The sequence below is a fragment of the Mastomys coucha genome, unplaced genomic scaffold (genome assembly GCF_008632895.1).
Source record: "Mastomys coucha isolate ucsf_1 unplaced genomic scaffold, UCSF_Mcou_1 pScaffold7, whole genome shotgun sequence".
NCBI lineage: Eukaryota > Metazoa > Chordata > Mammalia > Rodentia > Muridae > Mastomys > Mastomys coucha.
In genome coordinates this window covers 96,610,179-96,630,046 of record NW_022196913.1, presented here as the reverse complement: position 1 = coordinate 96,630,046, position 19,868 = coordinate 96,610,179, and the positions used below count along the sequence as shown (strand labels likewise).

At 42.8% G+C, this 19,868-nt stretch overlaps 2 protein-coding genes and 1 long non-coding RNA gene across 3 annotated transcripts in view; 1 reads left to right on the top strand and 2 right to left on the bottom strand.

The window, feature by feature from the left end:
* The window catches only part of Fam91a1 (family with sequence similarity 91 member A1), a 39,753-nt gene extending 35,497 nt beyond the window's left edge, over nt 1-4,256 (bottom strand). The window contains exon 1 of the mRNA XM_031358224.1: nt 3,773-4,256. Within this exon, the coding sequence (XP_031214084.1) occupies nt 3,773-3,844 (72 nt within the window). The 5' untranslated portion in view covers nt 3,845-4,256. The remainder of the gene's footprint in view (nt 1-3,772) is intronic.
* A 4,195-nt stretch (nt 4,257-8,451) lies between these two features.
* LOC116081843 lies at nt 8,452-13,354 on the bottom strand. Its single transcript, XR_004115033.1, has 3 exons — nt 13,127-13,354; nt 10,428-10,431; nt 8,452-9,621 (listed from the first exon to the last, which is right to left on the bottom strand). It is a non-coding gene; the product is annotated as an uncharacterized LOC116081843 (long non-coding RNA).
* Anxa13 (annexin A13) overlaps nt 11,313-19,868 on the top strand; it is a 79,102-nt gene continuing 70,546 nt past the window's right edge. The window contains exon 1 of the mRNA XM_031358544.1: nt 11,313-11,520. Coding sequence (XP_031214404.1) covers nt 11,491-11,520 — 30 coding nt within the window. The 5' untranslated portion in view covers nt 11,313-11,490. The remainder of the gene's footprint in view (nt 11,521-19,868) is intronic.

Sequence of the window (19,868 nt, the reverse complement as noted above, 5' to 3'; positions counted from 1 at the left end):
ATTGTCTTAAAATTACTTCTAATACTACTAACATGTTGTTAGATTATATTATCTATGGAATAAAGCTAGAAATAAGTCTGTATACATTCAGGATAAATCCTTTATTGGCAATATTTTCAGTCAGTGGTCCTACAGACAGATATACAAACTTGTATATAATAAAATTCTTTCTAGCTGTACTCATAGTATTTTAAGTTCAAAGTTGGAACTATAAAAACAGAAAAATATGCTTGATCATAGTCAACATGACATTCATGTGTGACCATAAAGTTAATATGGTATCAAAATGTTTTCTTGCTTCTAATTATTATGTACAGTGTTTTTGGTTTTGTATTGTTTTTTTTCTGGCACACTATAAAGTTAAACTAGACATCTTTAATGACAAAATAATTAGAGGATTCAGTTGGTTGTATCTTTTATAGGTTTTTAAAAGCCAAAGCCATATACCTATGTTTTGCAATCAGATAAATGAAACACCTAACTAAATAGCCTGTCCTGTAATTGGACAGCCTGCAAGACGGCTGCACTCAGTCAGGACAGGTGTGCACAAGCTATGTCCACCTGTAACATCCCAAGTTCTAGAAGACAGTGCACTGTGGAGACATCCCCCAACATCCTCTGTACAGCAGCAAGGCTCCTGGCAGTACAGAAGATCACTGAGGGCTTCGGGATGCCAGCACATGTGTTGAGGCTCCCACAGTTGTGCTACCAGGTCAGAGTCTGTTTTTCAGGAAACACACATGCACTGCACACAATCATGCCATCCTGCTACAATGACAGCAAGCTCCAAACTTGAGGCTTGGGCCTTCTGGTTCAAAGTAAGTCTTGTAAGTTAACATTATTTATCAGCATGCCTCAATGAAGAATGTGAACTCTATTACTATGTGAGCTCTAGGACTAGGTGTGGAGTATGTGACTGGCCCATCAGTGGATATGTTAGGGCTCACAAATCCCTAAAGCCACTGTGAACGTTCTATTTCTCCCTCAAGAAATCTATAAGGTAAAGTATCTATTCAGCAACTGTTTCACTCTCTGCCCTTCTCCAAATCTCCTATCACTTTAAACCACTGTTACCACCACAGACCCAGACAACAGGGAGGCCAGCCATTTCACTAGGACACTGGGGGCTGCAATGGGAAGGCCTGCTGGATGCAGCTGGGATTCACAGAGGAGGAACTAGAATGGTGGTGTAGGAACGAGTACTAACTTACAGAGCACTCCTTGCACAGCACATAGCCCTGAAAGCAAACTTCCTATCCCCAAGGCACTATGAGCCCCAATGTAGACATCCTAGCAGGTACTTGTCTATAAAATAAATATAAATTGGTAAATAAAAATAACCACATTTTAAAAACTGATCCATCATAGATTCACTTTAACTAAGAGAACTATACACTGTGTTAAAATAACGAATGCCTGATATTAGTAAACTATAGAAAATTCCTGAAAACAATAGCCTGACCTACATTTTTTTCTCCCTGTGCTAGGTATGGAAACTCAAGGCTCTGTACATGCTCAGCCCCCACCTGCAGCTTTTTAATGTGCCTTCTAGAGCCTGGTGTGACCCATAGAACAAAACAAGTTTTTCCTCATCTCATCCGGAGGGGGATGGGGGAACTAGTAGCTTATAAGATTTTTTTTTTTTAATCCAAGTCTCCTTCCTCCAGCATTTCAGAACTGGAAATAAGTCAGTTCTGCATTAAGCCCACCAAAACTTACTGGAAGTCATATCAACATACTTAGTATTTACAATACCAAAAGACATATTTTTCCTACACATTTGTCAAACAATGAATGCCTAATATTAGGAAATTACAGAAAAATCCTGAAAACATTCTTTCCTTATTATAAGGAAATCTCCATTTTTAATACAGTTGTGATTTTTATAGCTTTTTAGGAGTCATCTCAAACCAATGTCTCATTACCTCTGACAAACAGCTACTAAAAACAACAATGTGCACAGATGCTTAGGGCGCAAAACTCATAATCTAAGCAGAAAAGACAGCGTGGTGGGGTGATGGCTGTGGTTCGTGAGGGGCGACAGTGCGGGGACAACATGGCTGAGGCAGAGATTCTGGAACTGGAGGGTTATAAACAGCGACAGACAGTGAGAGGATTGGGCTTGCCTCAGAACCTCAGTCCACACTACAGGCAGCGTGGAGAGAATGAGAAGGTCCTGTGCTGAAGATAAGAAATCAGACAGAAGGATGATGTCATCTAAAGTAAACCTTAACTTAAGGAAACCTGAAGGCTGGAGAAGCTCTGCAGAAACAAATTCGTACAAAGACCACACTTAGCCTAACTCAGAACCAGGCCTTTCAGTGGTCTCAAACGCAAAAACTAATCAGTTTACATTTGAACTTACGTTTTAGTACTGTCCTATGATTATATTTACTAATAACAATTAAATTTGAGGAAGCTTGTGCCAGTACTAATAGAATCAATTATTTAAGTTGGGTATAAGCTGTTTAAAAAGGAAATAAAGGACTACTTATTCTACTTCAAATAATGTCTCAGAACATTTGTCTAAAGAACAAAAACTATCTGCCAAACTCATTCAAACTTAAGAGGAACTTATTCCCAAAGACTTAGACTTGTTTTTTATTTTTTTTTTTTAAAGTTTAAGTAACTGAAACTTGACATCTTTGACATCCTAGAGACCTTTGTCCCTGAAACACACCTTGCTATTACCTGGTGTCTTAAAAATTATTTTGTCACGTGATGGCCACCAGGCCCTTAACTCATTCCCTAGAACTAGGACTCGAAGTAAATCACAAGAATCATAAAACCATTACCACCACCATTCCATACATTCCAAACATACACCTGCTGCCCATCACCAAGAGAAACCAGAAACCAGGGGAACTGAAGAGAAACGGTGGGCAGCGAACCTGTGCCTTGCCCGTGGCACACATACATGTAGAACACACATCAAAGCCTTCGTAGGAGTTCAAACCACCTGTCCTGTTCTGTACTTTCACCAGTCCATTTACTCTATCTCCGATAAAACTGATTCTCCGTGGAGACAGGATCTTTATGTGCTGCAACCTATCTGCATCCAAACCCGGGCATGACCACCTAGTGTGTGTGTGCTCTCAGTAAATGCTACTGAGTAAAACTACCATTTATCGTAAGCATTAGATTTAAAAAAAAAAAAAAAAAAAAAAAAAAAAAAAAAAAAAACCCTCAGGACATGCTCCCGCTGACACATCCTTTATAAACCCAGCCGGTGTAAAGGACGAAGTCCGACAACACAAACCACACACCCCCTTCCAGGTCAGGCCTGACTACCCTGCCAGCCTCAGAGCAGCTATCACCCTCACGCATTCAGCCAACATTTCCAAATGGATCGAAACACGTCTCCGAACTTTGGTGATTGTTCACAGCTCTGGAGACGTCTCCTTCCCTCTTCCCAAGAGTGGAGGATGTTCATGTTCCTCATCTTAGTAACTTTTACTGGCCGTCCAGGGCCAACTTTTAAATGCTTTCAGTTACACATGCAACTCTAAACAGGCAACCTAACCCCCAGGTACGCTACAGAGGAGGTACGTTTGAATTGTCGCTTTGTACCGCCTTCTCCCACCACTCTTAAGCTTGGGGGCCGGGGAGCTTTATTTTAGACTGCAGGTTCTAGAGTCTGCGGGCCGAGGTACCAGGCGAGTCCGGGGGACACCCCTCCAGCCTTCTTGGGAGACAGCGCACGCCCAGTTTTCCCGAGCCCCCGACGGTCGGTCCGCAGGCCAGGCGACAGCGAAGCGGGGCGGAGTCATACCTGTTTCACGTTAGTTGGCAACTTGCTCCAAGGATAATTGTGCCGGATGTGGAACTCAACGTCGATGTTCATGATGCCGGAGCCCAGGCCCGCGGTGGCCGCGGCTCCCACGCCGCCTGCCGCCCGCGAGCGCCCGGCCCGTCAGCGGAGCCCGCACGTCTAGGCCGCACGAGCACGGCACCGCCCCATGGCCAAGCCTCCCACAGGTCCGCGCGGCGCGGGCCACGGGGCACGGTGGCGGCAACTACGACCCGCGCCTCAGCAGCTCCAAGTTTCTTCCTAGTTTCGGCCTGCCGGAAATGGCTCTGTGTCGACGTCACTTCCGCTCACTGGCCTACGGCCCAGAGTGGAGCTCCGCCCCCTGCACGTGGTTGAGCGGCGCGAGGAAGGCGGGACGCCGGGACCCTCCCGAGCCCCGCCAGCCGCGCCTGCGCCCTGGGGTAACAGAGGCTCTCTGATCTGCACCACTGAGCTTGTGTGACTCAGTTTCCCGAAGGTTTGTCTTCCGGTGGCTCTGGACAGACGGCTAAAGGCACGGCGGTCGGTTGTCTGAGCAAAAACGCTGCTAATGGAAGAACCACTCTTGTTACCCTGCGGAACAAGACAGGGTCCCGGAGAACACCAAGTATGCCTAGGCTCCCACCCATTGGCCCAGAGTCGCTAGCGGCGTCATCTCTTCCAAGCATTGGCTGTATCCTGGGGATGGAGAACGTTGAACTCCTTCCAAGATCCAAATTCTTAAAATGTAGGAATTTGAGGTGCAGACATTTTAACTAGCTTCGATCGCTTTTTAAACGCGGAACTAGGATAGTATCTCTACAGCTCTCCTGAAGTCTGTGGGAACGGTTTCTTCCAGAGTGTATTTTATTTCCTTAGCAAGCTCATTTAACTGCAAGACACAACTTCAGTTGTTTCTTTGTCTATTTTTAATTTTAAAGCAATGTTTTTAAGTCATGTTTTGTTATACAGTACTGATGCAAAGTGAAAACATTTAAGACGCTTAATCCATACCTCAACAACTGGCAAGTCTGAGGCATACCATTATATTTAATTATTTGAAACTATTATGGTACACACTTCATAGGTGTATTGGTCTGGTTTATCCGATTGCAGTAGCTTCATATCCTGTTGAGACCCTCCTCACCATAGCTAAAATATACTGAACTCCAATAATGCAACAATATTCAAAAGTGTGACCTGCCTACTATGTATATATATCATTCCCTTGCCTTGCAATAGATTCTTATCTCCCAGCATTCCATGAAACATTGCCACAGCTACTAGGCCTATCAGAAGAAGAAAGTGAAGTTGGCAGGGTTACATGATCACTCAGTATGACAGAGCCCACTGTGTTTTACTATTTATTATTTTATGTATGAGTGTTTTGTCTGCATGTATGTGTGTGTGCACCACCTATGTGCCTTGTGCCTTCAGAGGCCAGAAGAGGGCATCAGATATCAGGTGCTCAGAAGTTGGATTTCAGATTTTTTTGCTAAACAAAAGCAGCAAGTGATTTTAGCTGCTGAGTCAACTGTCCAGGCCCAGCTGTTTATTAGAACCATCCTTTGAGTTCCTCAGGGACCTTCATGGAAATATTCTATCTCCAACGCCAGTTTAGGAAAGATCATTTAGAGCTATTGAAATAAATCCCTCCTACATTTTTCATAATTCTGCATGTGAAACAAACAGTATTCTTCAAAATCTTTTTTTATCTAGTATAAGGTAAGTAACAAGAAAATTAAAAGACAAAATTCATTTTTAAATCCCTACAAATTTTTATTTCAACTGCTGAAAACAGTTAACCTGGCATGAACCTATTCTACCTTTTCGTATTTCAAATACTAAATCTAGTTTGAACTCAACAGAAGCTAGTAATGGTGAATGGATGCCTGCCAAATCAGGAAAGTACAGACCTTTGAAAAAAATATCACCATGGTGACTTATAAAGGCTCTTCAGTATGTAGCCCCCAAAAGCAGATATTCAGAAGAGGAAATAACAATAGGTCAAAGCTATGTGGGCAGGAAGAAGACAGATAGCAATTCCTTCAGAGTGGGAACCGGTAACAGATCAATTTATAAAAATATGAGCTGCTCCTAAGATGGACTGAAATGGAGATTTCCCTCAAGGTGGCTAGGAAGCAAAGCCACTCTGGCCATTCATCAACTAACCAACAAGGTGCCGGGCCTGCTGTGTGGAAACTCCAGGAACAAGATAGCTTCCCTGGGCATCAGAAAGGAAAACCAACTACCAGCTGGATTCCCTGAGCAGCACTGGTGACCTCACCGGATCTTTTTGGAAGGCAACAAATCCCATTCTTTTCAATTCCTGACTCCAGTCTCTGCCTTTCAAATTCTAGAGAGATCAGAGACTACAGAGTGTTGTTGCAGGACCCATCCCACAAGCAACCTTCCAAAGACACCTTCTGGGTAAACAATAACTTCAGGCATGCAAGGGCTGCCTTATCAGCCAACAATACCAGATCAGATTAAAGAACGTTACTCAACTGGCTTGAGCAACCTGAGCTTGTTCTTAAAATGCAATGATGACCTCACGTAACTGGCTGGCCTTGAACTCACTATGTAGCTGAGGATGTTGCTGAACTACTGATCTTCCTGACTTTATCTCCCTAGTATTAGTATTACAGGCAGTTGACACTGTCCCTGGCATGGCAATCTACTCTTTAGGAAAACTGTCAAATTATTTGATCCCCCAAATTTCAATGGAGATAATGAATGAGAAGCAGCAACTTTTAACTAAGGAGCTGTTGGATAGCCCCACTCACAAAGCCCAGATTAGCATGTCCTGTGACAGGAAGAATTACGGCTCACAATGATTCCCGTGTCCAGAGCCTAGAAATGCTTCAGGGCAATGTGACTAAGATACCGTTGAGACAGAGAAATTATCTAGGGCTATCTAAATGGCATAGGGTAATCATAGGGTCCTTAACGGGGGAAGCAGGGATCACTGAAGGAAGCAGTTTAGGATCGCAGTTTAGGATCACAGCTAAGGCTGTGGAAAGCTGCTAGGAACTGAAAAGGGAAATGGATTCTTCCCTAAACTTCAAGAAACACTCGTCCCAAGACATTTGAATTTCTGATTTCCTTGACTGTAAGACAATAAATTCTTTTTTTTTTTTTTTTTTTTTTTTTTTTTTGAGACAGGGTTTCTCTGTATAACCCTGGCTGCCCTGGAACTCACTTTGTAGACCAGGCTGGCCTCGAACTCAGAGGTCCACCTGCCTCTGCCTCCCAAGTGCTGGGATTAAAGGCGTGTGCCACCACTGCCCAGCTTTTTTTTTTTTTAATAAATTCTTAGTATCAAGCTTTTAACATGGTGATTTGTCAATAAGAGCAATAAGATATGACTATAGTCTCCCAACAAAATATTCCCATACCGAAACACATTATATATAAATTTATATAGTCACAGTCTCCCAGTTCCAAATGCAAATACCCTTTGGAGGAATAACCTTTTCTTCGCATTAATGTTTGAGGAACAAGTAAGTTACCCTTTCAGAGAGTAATTTGAAAGAAAAAGAAATACTCAGAGATTAAATGGGGTCAGAAAATAGTTTCTAAAACAAAAAGAAGGAAACTATGCATTTTAAGCTTCATACTTTTTCTGGGCCTGTACTTGGCCATGGGTTTATTTCAGACAGGACTAGTTTATCACCACACACATTTGGATTTGGTGGACCATACCTCTAAGCTTTTGTGCTGGCTAATTTCTGTGCCACCTTTCCCATATCCTGGAGCAGGAAGCTCTGTGTCCCTTATGAATTGTCTTAGTTTACGTTCTTCATTGCAACGAATCACTGGCTAGCCATTTGGTGTCTGTGTGTTGTGTGTCACACTCCAGAAGTAAGAACTTTATTTCATTCTGAAGTCTCTCTTCAGTATGAGAGAGAGACTCATACTGAAGAGAGTTAGTTTGAGTTCTATAGTAAGCCTTCTCTTGAGTTAGGCTTCATGCATAAGTGCTTAGTATTACATGCCTTGACTGAATGAAGCTGTGTCACAGCTGCGTCTTGCCTGACATCCTGTTCAGTATTATAACACATCTGCCACCCAACACACTGCATTATTTTTCTCTGTAGAAGGGGGAGGGGGACAGGAGCATATTGCCTTCTAATGTGGTTAGTAAGTGATTTCATTGTTTTAAATCATCCTATTTGTTAGATCAGAAGCTCCCAAAGTTCGGGGCTTTAGTCTGCTTGCTGTTCAAGCTTACATTAGCTCAGGCACTCAGTAAACACTGGATGGATGGAAACTCGGAGCAGAGTTCTCATGAAAATCCAGAGGACTCTCTTGAAACTTTGGAAAGCCCTCAGAATTTTCCACACCAGCCCATGGAGCTGGGCAAAAGCCACCTTTCTAGGACACATGGACCAGAGCCCCCAGCCCATGCTATGGTGGTTGCTCATGGTGGAAATCGTTAACGCCCTATGCTGAAATGTTTCAACCTCTGTCTTTATCAAAAGAGCAAAAAATGTCATCTAGACAGATCACTCCAGCCATCCTCCCGTGTGTATCCTCTTCAGAAATAGTAGCACAGTTCCAATTCTTTTTACTTGTCTTCCGTTTACTCCCTTAGGGGGTTGGGGTATAAAATGCTCATCTCTATTCCTCTACCTGGAAAACTTTGCATACTAGCATTGAATGGAATTCTCTTTTTTTTTAATTATTTATTTATTTTATGTGAGTACATTGTCACTATCTTCAGACACACCAGAAGAGGGCATCAGATCCCATTGCAGATGGTTGTGAGCCACCAGGTGGTTGCTGGGAATTGAACTCGGGACCTCTGGAAGAACAGCCAGTGTTCTTAACCACTGAGCCATCTCTCCAGCTCCCTGAATGGAATTCTAAAGAAACCAAATGGACATTGGAGAGGGTGGGAAGAACAGAGTTATATGGGGTATTCCTTTTGCATTATGGAGTTTCTGTGAATAGTGGGTGCATTGTGATTCATATTTGTAATTCCAGTACTTGGGCTGAGACAGGATTGCTGAAAATTCTAAGCCAGCTTGAGCTACATGGTGAGTTCAAGATGAGGCCAAGCTAACAAGGAGACCCTGTCTCAAAAGGAAAAGGCAAAGAAGTTTCTGGACTGTTTCCTTTGCAAATGATGGCAAGCAAGTGAAGAGATACAGCTTATTTTAGAGAAGCAGATAGGCGCTCTGCCATACAGCCTTCTAAAAACTCCAATACTCCATATCTATGTATAAATATAGAATACTCCATGTCTGTTGTCTGGAGTCAGCTTGTGTTCCAAACAGTCACCATCTGATGTAAAAAGGAAGTGTCAGGTGTCAACCCAAAAGGCTTCAACCCCAAAGCTGGACAATTGTAGTACTGACGGTGGCCACGAGGGGCTGATCTCATACAATATTTCTACATTTAAAACCTCTAGTGTCTTCTGCCTATTGCCTCTTCTCATTCTCATGGGCCTGGCAGTCTTTGAAACTCCTATTCGAATTCATCTTCAGTAGTCAACAACACCAAATATTGTTGATTGTGCTTTCAAAAGCATGTCACTTGGGCTCAGTGGGCAGTGATCCAGCTGAAGTCAGTCCCATCTCAAGGTACCCATTCACACCTTTAAGTAGCTCACCGGTCCACAGGATCACAAGACAAGCCAGCTAGCTATAAAGCTCAAGCTATTCTTAGTTGAACATATTTTCACATTGTCTATGATGAAGAGCAAAGTCTGACTGAGAATGGATCATTGTTCTGAAGTTTTTGCTTGTTTTAATCTTCTGTGTTCCAGGGTTGGCTTTGAACTTGCATCAGTCCTCCTGCCTCAGTCTCTCAAGTGTTGAGGTTGTGGGTGTGAGCCACTGTTCCAGCTTGGAAAAATGGAGACCAAAGAACAAAATGTTGAAAGCCATGACCAAGAGGTCTCTGAAAAGTTCCTCTAATCTGTCCCATTCCTCCAGCAAATTAGCTAATTTAAATAGGTAGGTAATGTTGAGGGAAGGAAACACAGAATTTTAAAGTTTCGATACTATTTTTAAGCAGAAACATAGTCCTGGTAACACTAGAAGCACTTGAGAAGTTTCTTTTGTTTTGCTTTGTTTTTAAATACTAGTATTCAGATCTCAAGCCAGATCAATCAGACTTCAAACCAGAGGGAATATGTCAGAATCCCTGGAGTTGAAACCCAGGTGCTGCCTGTTTATAAAGTATCTCCAGGAATTCTGACGCGTAGGAAAGGTCGACAACTACTTACAAAAATCTTTAAGCCTTGGGTACTCAATGAACATTTGTTACGTGAGTTTCTAAAATGAGATTGGACAAAGATTAGTAATATCCAATTCTAATTCTCTAAGCCAATGATTCTGTTGATCAGATACAATAATCAAATCTATCATATAATATATAGTAATTGAAAGTATGCTTGGGCAAATATAATACTTCCTTTGCATGTGCAAGACAATCAACCCAATTTCTGTCTCCTAGAATAAGAAATGAATGCTCTCTGAAGACCAAGGAAATATTTTTCCCATCCTTTGGCAGCAATCAGGAGACTCATGAGTCAAAAACACATACACTTCTGAGCCAACATGGAGACTACTTGAGTTTGTGTTTTACTTATGAACTGGTCTGCTTTGGTCCTTCTAGCTTGTTAGTACGCTCGCTCACAGCTTAGGACTTGGCTGGAATAGTTTTTGTTGTTTCCTTGTACATTATGTCATTCCCAGTTTACATTGTTAACAACGAGGAACTCTGCACCGCTAACAAGAAATACCAGGATGTCTGCTAGTGCAAACTGTGATCTGAGATCAAGGTGTGGAAGAGCAGGATGCTCCTGTAACCTCTCTAAATGAGATCTGAGTGACAGATAGGGAACGTTATTGGCTATGGCTACCGCTGATTCTGGGAAAATGTCGGTGGCCATGTCTTGGCTGTGGAAATATTTGCTCCTCAGTTCACAGAAATGTGAAATTGTCTTTCCTGTAGATTTAACAAATGACGCCTTTTAAGAAACTATAAAACCATAGTACACACTAATTTTTATTCTTTTCTTTTTCTTCATTCTTTAATATGAAAAGTCTTTTGAATCATACACCTGGTAAAAAATGTGCTCAGGAAGGCAAAAATCAGTTAAATTTAATTTAAAACTCCAGAGACAAGCATATTTCCTTTGAGAAAATACTAGAGTTATTATAAAGAAATTCAAGGTTGAACATTGGAATATGAAATAGTGTTTTTGAGTCTCAGCCAATCAGTCATGTTGAAAGCTGAGCTTGGCTAACAGGAGGCTTTCAGAATTCTCTTAGCGCCCATGGCAGATCTTGAGAGGGAGCAGGGAAGACCATGAAGCCTTCACAGCATCCCAAAACTTCCCAGAAGAAGTCACTGCCCCAGAGAGATGACAGCGTGCTAACACAGAGAGGTCAGATCCAGCCCCTCAGTTAGCCGAGTTAAGTCACACACACACACACACACACTCACTCATGTACACACTCACCCCTATTATTCTGTGAGGTAAAGGCACAAGGAAAATTATGTCATCCCCAGAAGATGCAAGAGCACATTTACTTTCTTGTGTATGGGAACAGTCATGCACGGCCATCATCATCAAGCGATGATTAAACCCAAATGACGGGCTGGTTTAGTCTGAACTAAGACCTGTTTCCTGCACAGGAGATAAGAGGTGAGACTGAATTGAAGTGACAGCCAGCCCTCCACTATCTATGTTCTGAGACATCAGTATGATGGGACAAGACCTCAGGGACATCCAGGTATGTCAAGGTTGAACAAGAAAGGTTTCCATGGACACGCAGAAGGAGTAATAACTCAGAGGGCCCCAAGTGTGACTTCTATGTGACAGGACTTCAAATTTCTAAATCTAAAGTGTGTGTGGCTCCTTTGGGCACAAAAGTCTGACCCATCCTGTGAGGAGGCTAAGGCTCAAGGCCATTTCAAAGACCCCATTGGTGAGATTAATATGAAACATATGGTTAATTTCCAAGGGAAAAGAAGCACATTTATTATATTTACGGATAAAGGGAAATACCTCGTTCTATAAATAGGGGAAAGATAACAAAAAGCTCTAGATCAGACTTCTAACCCCACACCTCATAGACCAGCAATAGAAAAAATATTAAAAACTGATTCCTCTTTGCTGGCAAATACTTACTCCTGAGTCTAGAAATGAAATTCAGCTAAGAAATATCAACTTAATGAATAGATATAGTTTTTTTCAGCAAATGTGGACCAATTTGAATATGCCAAGCACTATGTTAAGCATTTAGGTAGGGCATGGAACAAGTAGGATCAAGAATCTGGGTACATGACTTAATAGGCTGTAGAGTATAATGTAGGAGTGGATACAAGATGCTAGAGCAAGGAAATAAATCTCATTAAAGACTACTTGGGAGAAGTTGCTTTTTCTGCTGAACATTAATGCTGGTATAGATACGAACCACATATGAAAAGAGCTTTTGCTGTCAGGGAATTATACCAAAGATATCATGAAAAGTAATAGTACATGAAAAAAATTAAAAATAGCCATGTGTGGTGGTACATGCCTATAACCACATAACTTAAGAGGCTTCACCAGAAGAATTATGGGTTTGAACAAGCTTGGGTTACATAATGAGATGCTGCATCAAGAAAACAAAACAAACAGAGAGATTGCTACTGCTGACTCAATGCAGTGTTTTTAGAGCAGAAGCCCAACTGAGAGATAATTTGGGATATATTTTTGACAAGCCTCCCATAGCCTAGGCTAGCTTTGAACTGATCCTTCTGCCTCCACATCTCAAATTCAGGAATAATAAGCATACTGCTAAGATTGGCTGTTTTCTTTAACAATTCAACCGTGCGTACACACACACACACACATACACACACACACAGACGGGGGGGGAGGAAGAGAGAGAGAGAGAGAGAGAGAGAGAGAGAGAGAGAGAGAGAGAGAGAGAGAGAGAAAGATGTTGTTTTCCTTTAAAAACCTATGAGCATAATCAAATAGACAGAATGAGCCTAGTTTATAATCTGTCCTATGTATACATGAAACTAACAACAACAAAGCCTTGATATGTCCACATACCAAGTCAGGGAAGAAACATATTGTCTTAAATATTTACAGCAATTCGTGACACTTTAAGTTTCTTGACAAGCTATAATTGCCAAATATTCTTGCTTCTGGTGTGGCCACTGGATTCTAGAACAATAAGAAGCTGGCTGTTCAGTTCATTAGTAAGCCACAAAGTTAAAGATTTACTGAGCATTGCATGAAAACCTAGTAGCTGGCACAAGCTGGTACTGTCTATTTATTACTGATATGAGAAACTAGACACACCTACTATGAGCAAATAATGGCATGATACTGTGGGAATATACCTGAGCTGCTTGGTCATGTCATTTCATCATGGTGACAATTATTAGTGGGATCCTAAGAGACCACAGTGTTCTCTAGATCGGTATTTCTTCACAAGTGGCAGATTTGTTCCTAGGGCATATTTCACAGTGTCTGAAGATATTCTGTAGTTGAAACAGAAAATAAGTCTGTCTTGATGGCACTCATCTCAAACCTCACCACCTGGGAGACAGAGCAAGCAGGATCATGAATTCAAGGTCATCCCTGGCTACACAGTAAACTCAGGTTCAGCCTGTTCTACATAAGATAGTATCTCAAATAATGATAATAAAACAGGCGATACTGTTTTTTAGTGGATGGTGACCTACAGCTTACAAGACAGCTCTCCAAACAGTGAATTTTCTGGCCCCAAATGCCAATAGTGCCAAGTAAGAGCCCTGCTATAAGAGATTTAAGCCATGACAATTGTCATGAAAGTGAGGACCTCCAACCTTTGACCCTGATCCAAAGTCAGCCTTGAAGATGTGAGGTCAGTGTTCCCGTAGGGAGCCACGCCCACCTGGTTGTGCAGTGGTCAGAAGAGTTATGGCCTCAACTCAGATCTCATTTTGACTATTTAGCTGGGGCAGGAGACATTCAGCATTAGACCTCAGACTCCTCCTGTGCAAGATGGGAATAGTGCCAGTATCTATCTCAAAAGGCTGCTGTGACATTTAAACAAATGTATCTATGGTGGTGAGAATAGAGGCTAGTTTAGAGCTAGAAACCAAAGTTCTCCCGCAAGAGCATCAAGTACTCTGAATAGATAAACCATCTCTGTAACCCTCCACCTTAGCTTTTGAGATAGACTCTTACTGGGACTTGGAACGCAGCAACGAGGCTAGGCTGGCTTGCCAGTGAACCCCACAGACTCAGCTGTGCTAGAGACTACATAATAATTATTATACATAGTAATAATGTAATATAATAATATAACATAATAATATTATTGTTATACATCTGATACTCAGATGTTTTAGACTCTTGTTCTGAGCTTTCAAGCACACACCACCTTGTCCAACTCTGTAAAGCCTGAGCCATGGAGGATCTAAACGGGTTACCATGACTGCAAGGTAAACAGTTTACTGAGCCACCGCCCCCCCAGCACAAACTTCAGCATCTTCAACTGTCTTTTTTCTTACCCCTTCTCACTGGAAGGCTTGTTTCAGAGAGAGGATAGAGCAGCCTCTGTTGGTCCCCACGTGACAGTGATCAGATTTCAAGACACCCTCTTCTGCTAGGATTTCAAAAGGCAGCTTTATTCCCTGATTACAACATATTACCTCAGTTCAATATTTTTGCTTATATTGTTTCAACTTTTAAATTTCTTAAAAACTTATTTCTATGTGTACACGTGTTTTGTCTTCATATAAGTATGTGCATCGCATGTGCCCCAGAGAGGTCAGACGAGGGCATGCTCTCCTGGAAGTGAAGGTATGAATGATATGTCATCATATGGGCTGGAATCCAAGCTGGGTTCTCTGCAAAAGGAACAAGCATTCTTTTTTTCTTTTTTCAGAGACAGGGTTTCTCTGTATAGCCCTGTCTATCCTGGAACTCACTCTGTAGACCAGGCTGGCCTCGAACTCAGAAATCTGCCTGCCTCTGCCTCCCAAGTGCTGGGCTTAAAGGCATGCGCCACCACCGCCCGGCTGCAACAAGCATTCTTAACCACTGAGCCATTTCTCTAACCTTCTGTTGTTTCCTCTTTTATCAACATTGTTTTGTCTGACTGTAGCCAGACTTCTAGATCCTTCTAGATCCACCCCCCATCCCCACCTATTCTACCCACTTCATAACACATCCTCATTAGGTTAGGTAAATTGCTCGCACCCAGGGGTAAAAATCCAACCACTTGAAACTGGCCCTAGAGCCCTAGTCTTCTTAAAAAAAAAAAAATCAGATGGATAAATTTACATGCTACCTTGGTGGGAAAGGAGGGTGGGAGGGAGGCCTGAACACTCGCAGGACAGCAGAGCAAATGGGAGGAATGTGGGGCCGAGAAGGACAGAAAGTAAATGTTTCTCAAGAAAGATCAGTTTCTTGGTCCTGGGTGGAGGACTCCAGAGCCTAGTGGTCAAAATTTGTCACTAAGATATTAATGCCCTTTGCCCAGATGAGTTTCCTGGTGTGAACAGGCTGCTTCTACTGCAGCACCACCATGGCTCATGACAGGGTGCTGTTCAGCAATGGATGGTGGACACATCTCCATCACTTATACATGTGACATCATCTAGCACCCAACACAGAGGAGGGAGGGAGGGAGGGAGAGAGGGAGGCTTTCCTTATAGCAGCAGGCAGTCAAAGGATGACAGCTGTCAAGGGGCATGAGATGCAGAGATGGGTGCTGGCAACTTTAAAGTAGCAAACCCAGCCTTCAGATCAATGCCACACTTTTACCAACCCCAACGGCCTGTCTACATCCCAACCCTTCCTGGGCTTCTCAGTAAGTCACAGGGCAGCCTCGCTCTGGATAAGTGGTGTAAACAAAATGGCCTCAAGTGAAATGCTGAGCATGTGTGTGGAATCCTTAAAATCAGGCATCTGGGATGCTGCTGCTGCTGCTGCCAGGTGGCTCGGCTGGCTTATACCGAGCACGTGAATTTTTACAAGAAGGTTTTCACGTATCTCTTCAATCAAAGTGATTTAACGGTCTTTGCTGTAGAGTTCATTTTCAGTCACCATAACCCCTCTACCATGGAGCCAAGTCAGCAATAAATAAGAATGCATAGGAAAGGGCCCAGAGGTTCATAATGGTGCCACGAACAGCAAGATGCCTTTGCTGCTTTTTGAGTTTGAATGGCACTCCACTATAGATGTAGAAATATTTAATCCCATTGGGGTTTCTATCCCGCCTTTGACCATTTAGTTCCCAGATAAAAGACACACACAGCCTTTATATTTACAATTAGCCTTAAACAGCACAAGAGCTGGGCAGATCCCTACCTTCTACGCTACTAGAATCTACTTTCCTATTGTTAACTCTGAGTTGTAACTTATTATTTACTATGTTTCATCTGGGCTGCTCCAATTGGCCAGCCCTCAAGGCCATGTTTTTATGGCTGAACTATCCTACAACAGCTCTTCTCCTTCCTTCTCCTGTACCTTCTTCTCCTCCTCCTTTTCTCCCTCCTCCTTCTTCACCTCTTTCTTTTCTAATCCCAAGCCAAGGAAACCTAAACCCCACCTATGTCTCTCCTGCCCAACAATCAGCTGTTGGCATCTTTATTTACCAATCAGAGAGAAGTTGGGGGCAGGATCACAGGTCTACATGTAGACTCCAGGTCTTGGGGCCCTGCACTTAGCATTACAATAGACAGCAAGACCAAATCTCAACAATAGATGTTTATAAATGTATGTGTGTGAATGTAAATTTCCTCACATTAATACACTGGCAAGCACTGAGGTGGTTTTCCTCCCTTAGATACTGTGAACATATAGAAGTGAAGATTTCTGTACATGAAATAAGCCAGACATGGAAGAAAAGCACAACATGATCTCACTGACTTGTAGGGGTGTGTGTGTGTGTGTGTGTGTGTGTGTGTGTGTGTGTGTGTGTTGTAGACGAGAGACCAGCATGGTCGGATGTCTTCCTTAGTTGTTTCTGCTGTATTTATGTATTTATTTATTTAAAGCCGTGTTCTTCTGCCTAACCTGGAGCTCTCCAATTTATCTACACTGGCGGGATGTTTTCACATGGGTTCTAAATATCCAAGTTCATGTCTCATGTCCTCATGCTTATAGAATCTTTAAGAAAAAAAAATAAACATTGGCTACACAGAAACAAAGAATAATAGAATTCTAGTTATTAAGTTCAAGAGAACAGAGAGATAAGAAATGTAGACCAAAGGTTCCAAAGTTATAGTTATGTAATATGAATAAGCCTAGGGACCTAATCTATGTCCAGCCCAAGAACCAGAGCAATACTACTGTCTCAGCCCCTGGTAAATTTGCTAAGAGTCAACTTAAAAGCTCTAACTCACTCACATGTGTGGTTATGTGAGAGATGGATGTCTTAAAAGCTTGTTTACTGCAGTAATTGTCTCCCTGTGCTTATGTAGGTCAAAACATAGTGCTGCATACTTTAATATACCATCACAAACTTTAGATGGACAGGAGAGATGACTCAGTGGCTGAAGCTCTAACCAGACCAATGTGAGGACTGGAGATTGGGTCCCCAGAACCCACTTAAATGCCATGTGGGTATTGTGGCTGATTTATAATTCCAGCTTTAGGAGGTGGAGACAGGGCACCCACAGAGCAGGCTAACTAGCAAGACTAGCCAGATTGGCAAGCTCTGGGGTTGAGTGGGAGACCTTGCCTGGAAGAAAAAGGTAGAAGAATGATGGAGGGTGATTCCTGACGTCAAACTTGGACCTCTACACATGCGTGCGTGCACACACGTGCGCGCACACACACACACACACACACACACACATACCATAAAGGCATGCACATGGAAAATAGGAGGGAAGATCTCTAAAAATAAAAAAGCCCCTGTCCATATTCTTACATTTGCTAGGAGAAAAAATGGTCTCGTTTTTGACAATTATCTTGAATAACCCTGTAATAGAGGGTTGTAATACAAAAGCATATTTGTCCAAGTGTGTATGTGTGTGGTCAACTGTCTGTTAAGCCTTCCCTGGCTGCATAACAGCAGGCTCAACACATCTTACATCTCTCCCATCACTGATGACTTTCAAGAGATTCTAGCTGCTTACCAGGCACTCTGGAGTAAAACCCAAGAACCTTCAACTCACTCCTTTCAAGGTGAGGACGAGCTTAACAATGGGGTTAAGAGATGAATTTCTAAAATAAATTCTCAGAAATAAAGTAAACCATGTGATTAATTCCTAAAAATATTTGCTCCATTTGTTGTTTCCAGCACTCTGACTCTGAAAGTCTCAACAATAAGGAAATGATAGGAAGCCTTACTTATCTGTAAAAACTGATGGGTCCCCTCCTCATTGCACCACTTGGCAATGACGTCCCCATTGGCACATTAGTCAGCAGGTAATTTATTGCTTCCTGTCCTATTAATCATTTGTCTATTATTGCTCAGCATGGCTGATATTACAACTTCCTCCAATCTCCAAGGAGAGAGCATCCGGAATTTACATCCCCTCTGAAGCAGGCTCCAGGCAGAGTCTTGTTCAGCTGTCTGGCTTTGGGCTTCTGAGAGGAGCCCACACGGGCTGTGTATGTCAGGAGCACAGCAGTGGCCTTGCAGGGAACTTTCAACGTGGGCCTTGTTGACAAAGTGCTGAGCTAGGCTGGGCCAGCAGCACAGAGCCAAAGCATGGGGAAGTTCAAAAGACAAGGGACTCTTATCTCAGGCATCCACCCCCAAGGTCCCCTCATAAAGTGAAACATTTTGAACATAGATCAGGTTTTTTAAAGCCATAAAAATCACAGGAGTCTGCAAATGGGGCCATCGCCTCTCACTGTTGGCATTGCTTTGCATAGAATCAGGGGAGGGGGGAAGCCAGGAATAAAAATATTCCTCTGCACAGCACTGCAGGCGAGTAAGCATAGTTTCTAAACCAAATACAGTGTTTTGAATTGATGCAAATACTTCTCAGTAAACAGGGGTTCTTCATGAGTGCTCCTAATTGGGACCGTAGAACCCAAGCGACCATGAGATAGACGTGGGCTCAGATGCTCTCTGGTCTATTCTTTTGCCTTAAAGGTATAAACATGGAAGCTATACATGGAGCAGACTGGTAGTCACTCAGCTAACTACAGAAGCTAATGGCAGTGTAATGAGGTGGCCAAAGACAAAGACAGAAAGCAGGGACCAGCCACCTGCTCTTCCTCATTCCCATCTGGTGTAGAAATTACTTAAATCCCAGCCCAGGGGTCTACCTTCCTTAGATTATTTAAATTCCTGGATGAAAGACACACTCATAGCCTTTACATTTATAATAAGCCTTAATCAGCACAAGAGCTGGGCAGATCCCTAGCCTCCATGCTGTTAGAATCTACTTTCCCCTAGATAACCCCCAAGTAATTGCTTCCTATGTTTCATCTGGGCTGCTCTTAGCTTCAATTGGCCAGCCCAAGGGGCTATGGTTTTGTAGTTCAGCTAATCCCTGGTGGCTTTTCCTTTTCTCTCCTGCACATTCTTCTTCTTTTCCCCCTCCAACTCTAAGCCTTGGAAAACTAAACCCCACCTGTCTCTTCTACCCAGCTGTTAGCTGTTGGCATCTTTATTCTTTATTCACCAGTCAGAAATAACTTGGAGCCCGGTCCCACAACATCCAGAGGAAGCTCCACTCCCAGGCACTCTAACACGCCCAGGATCAGAGGTGAGGAGGACATAACATCTGTCCCAACGCAGGGAGTAACTGGGACCATCGGGACCCAGGCACACAGGAACTCTGCCACCCAGTGGCTCAGGTTGCTTCCAGTCTGTCTGGGCCAACATGTGCCCTGAGCAGACCTTGGGCACAAACTCCACAGCCAGTCCCAAAACACCCAAAGGAAGCTCTACTCCCAGGTGCTCTAACAAGCCCAGGGTCACAAGATCCCAGAATCACAGGATCACAGAGATAGTTTGACTCTGAGGAGTTCTGACACAACCAGGATCACAGGAAGGACAGACTCCAGTCAGATTTAGCAAGGACAGGTAGCACTAGAGATAACCAGATGGTGTGGAGCAAGCATAAGAATATAAGCAATACAAACCAAGGTTACTTGGCATCATCAGAACCCAATACTCCCACC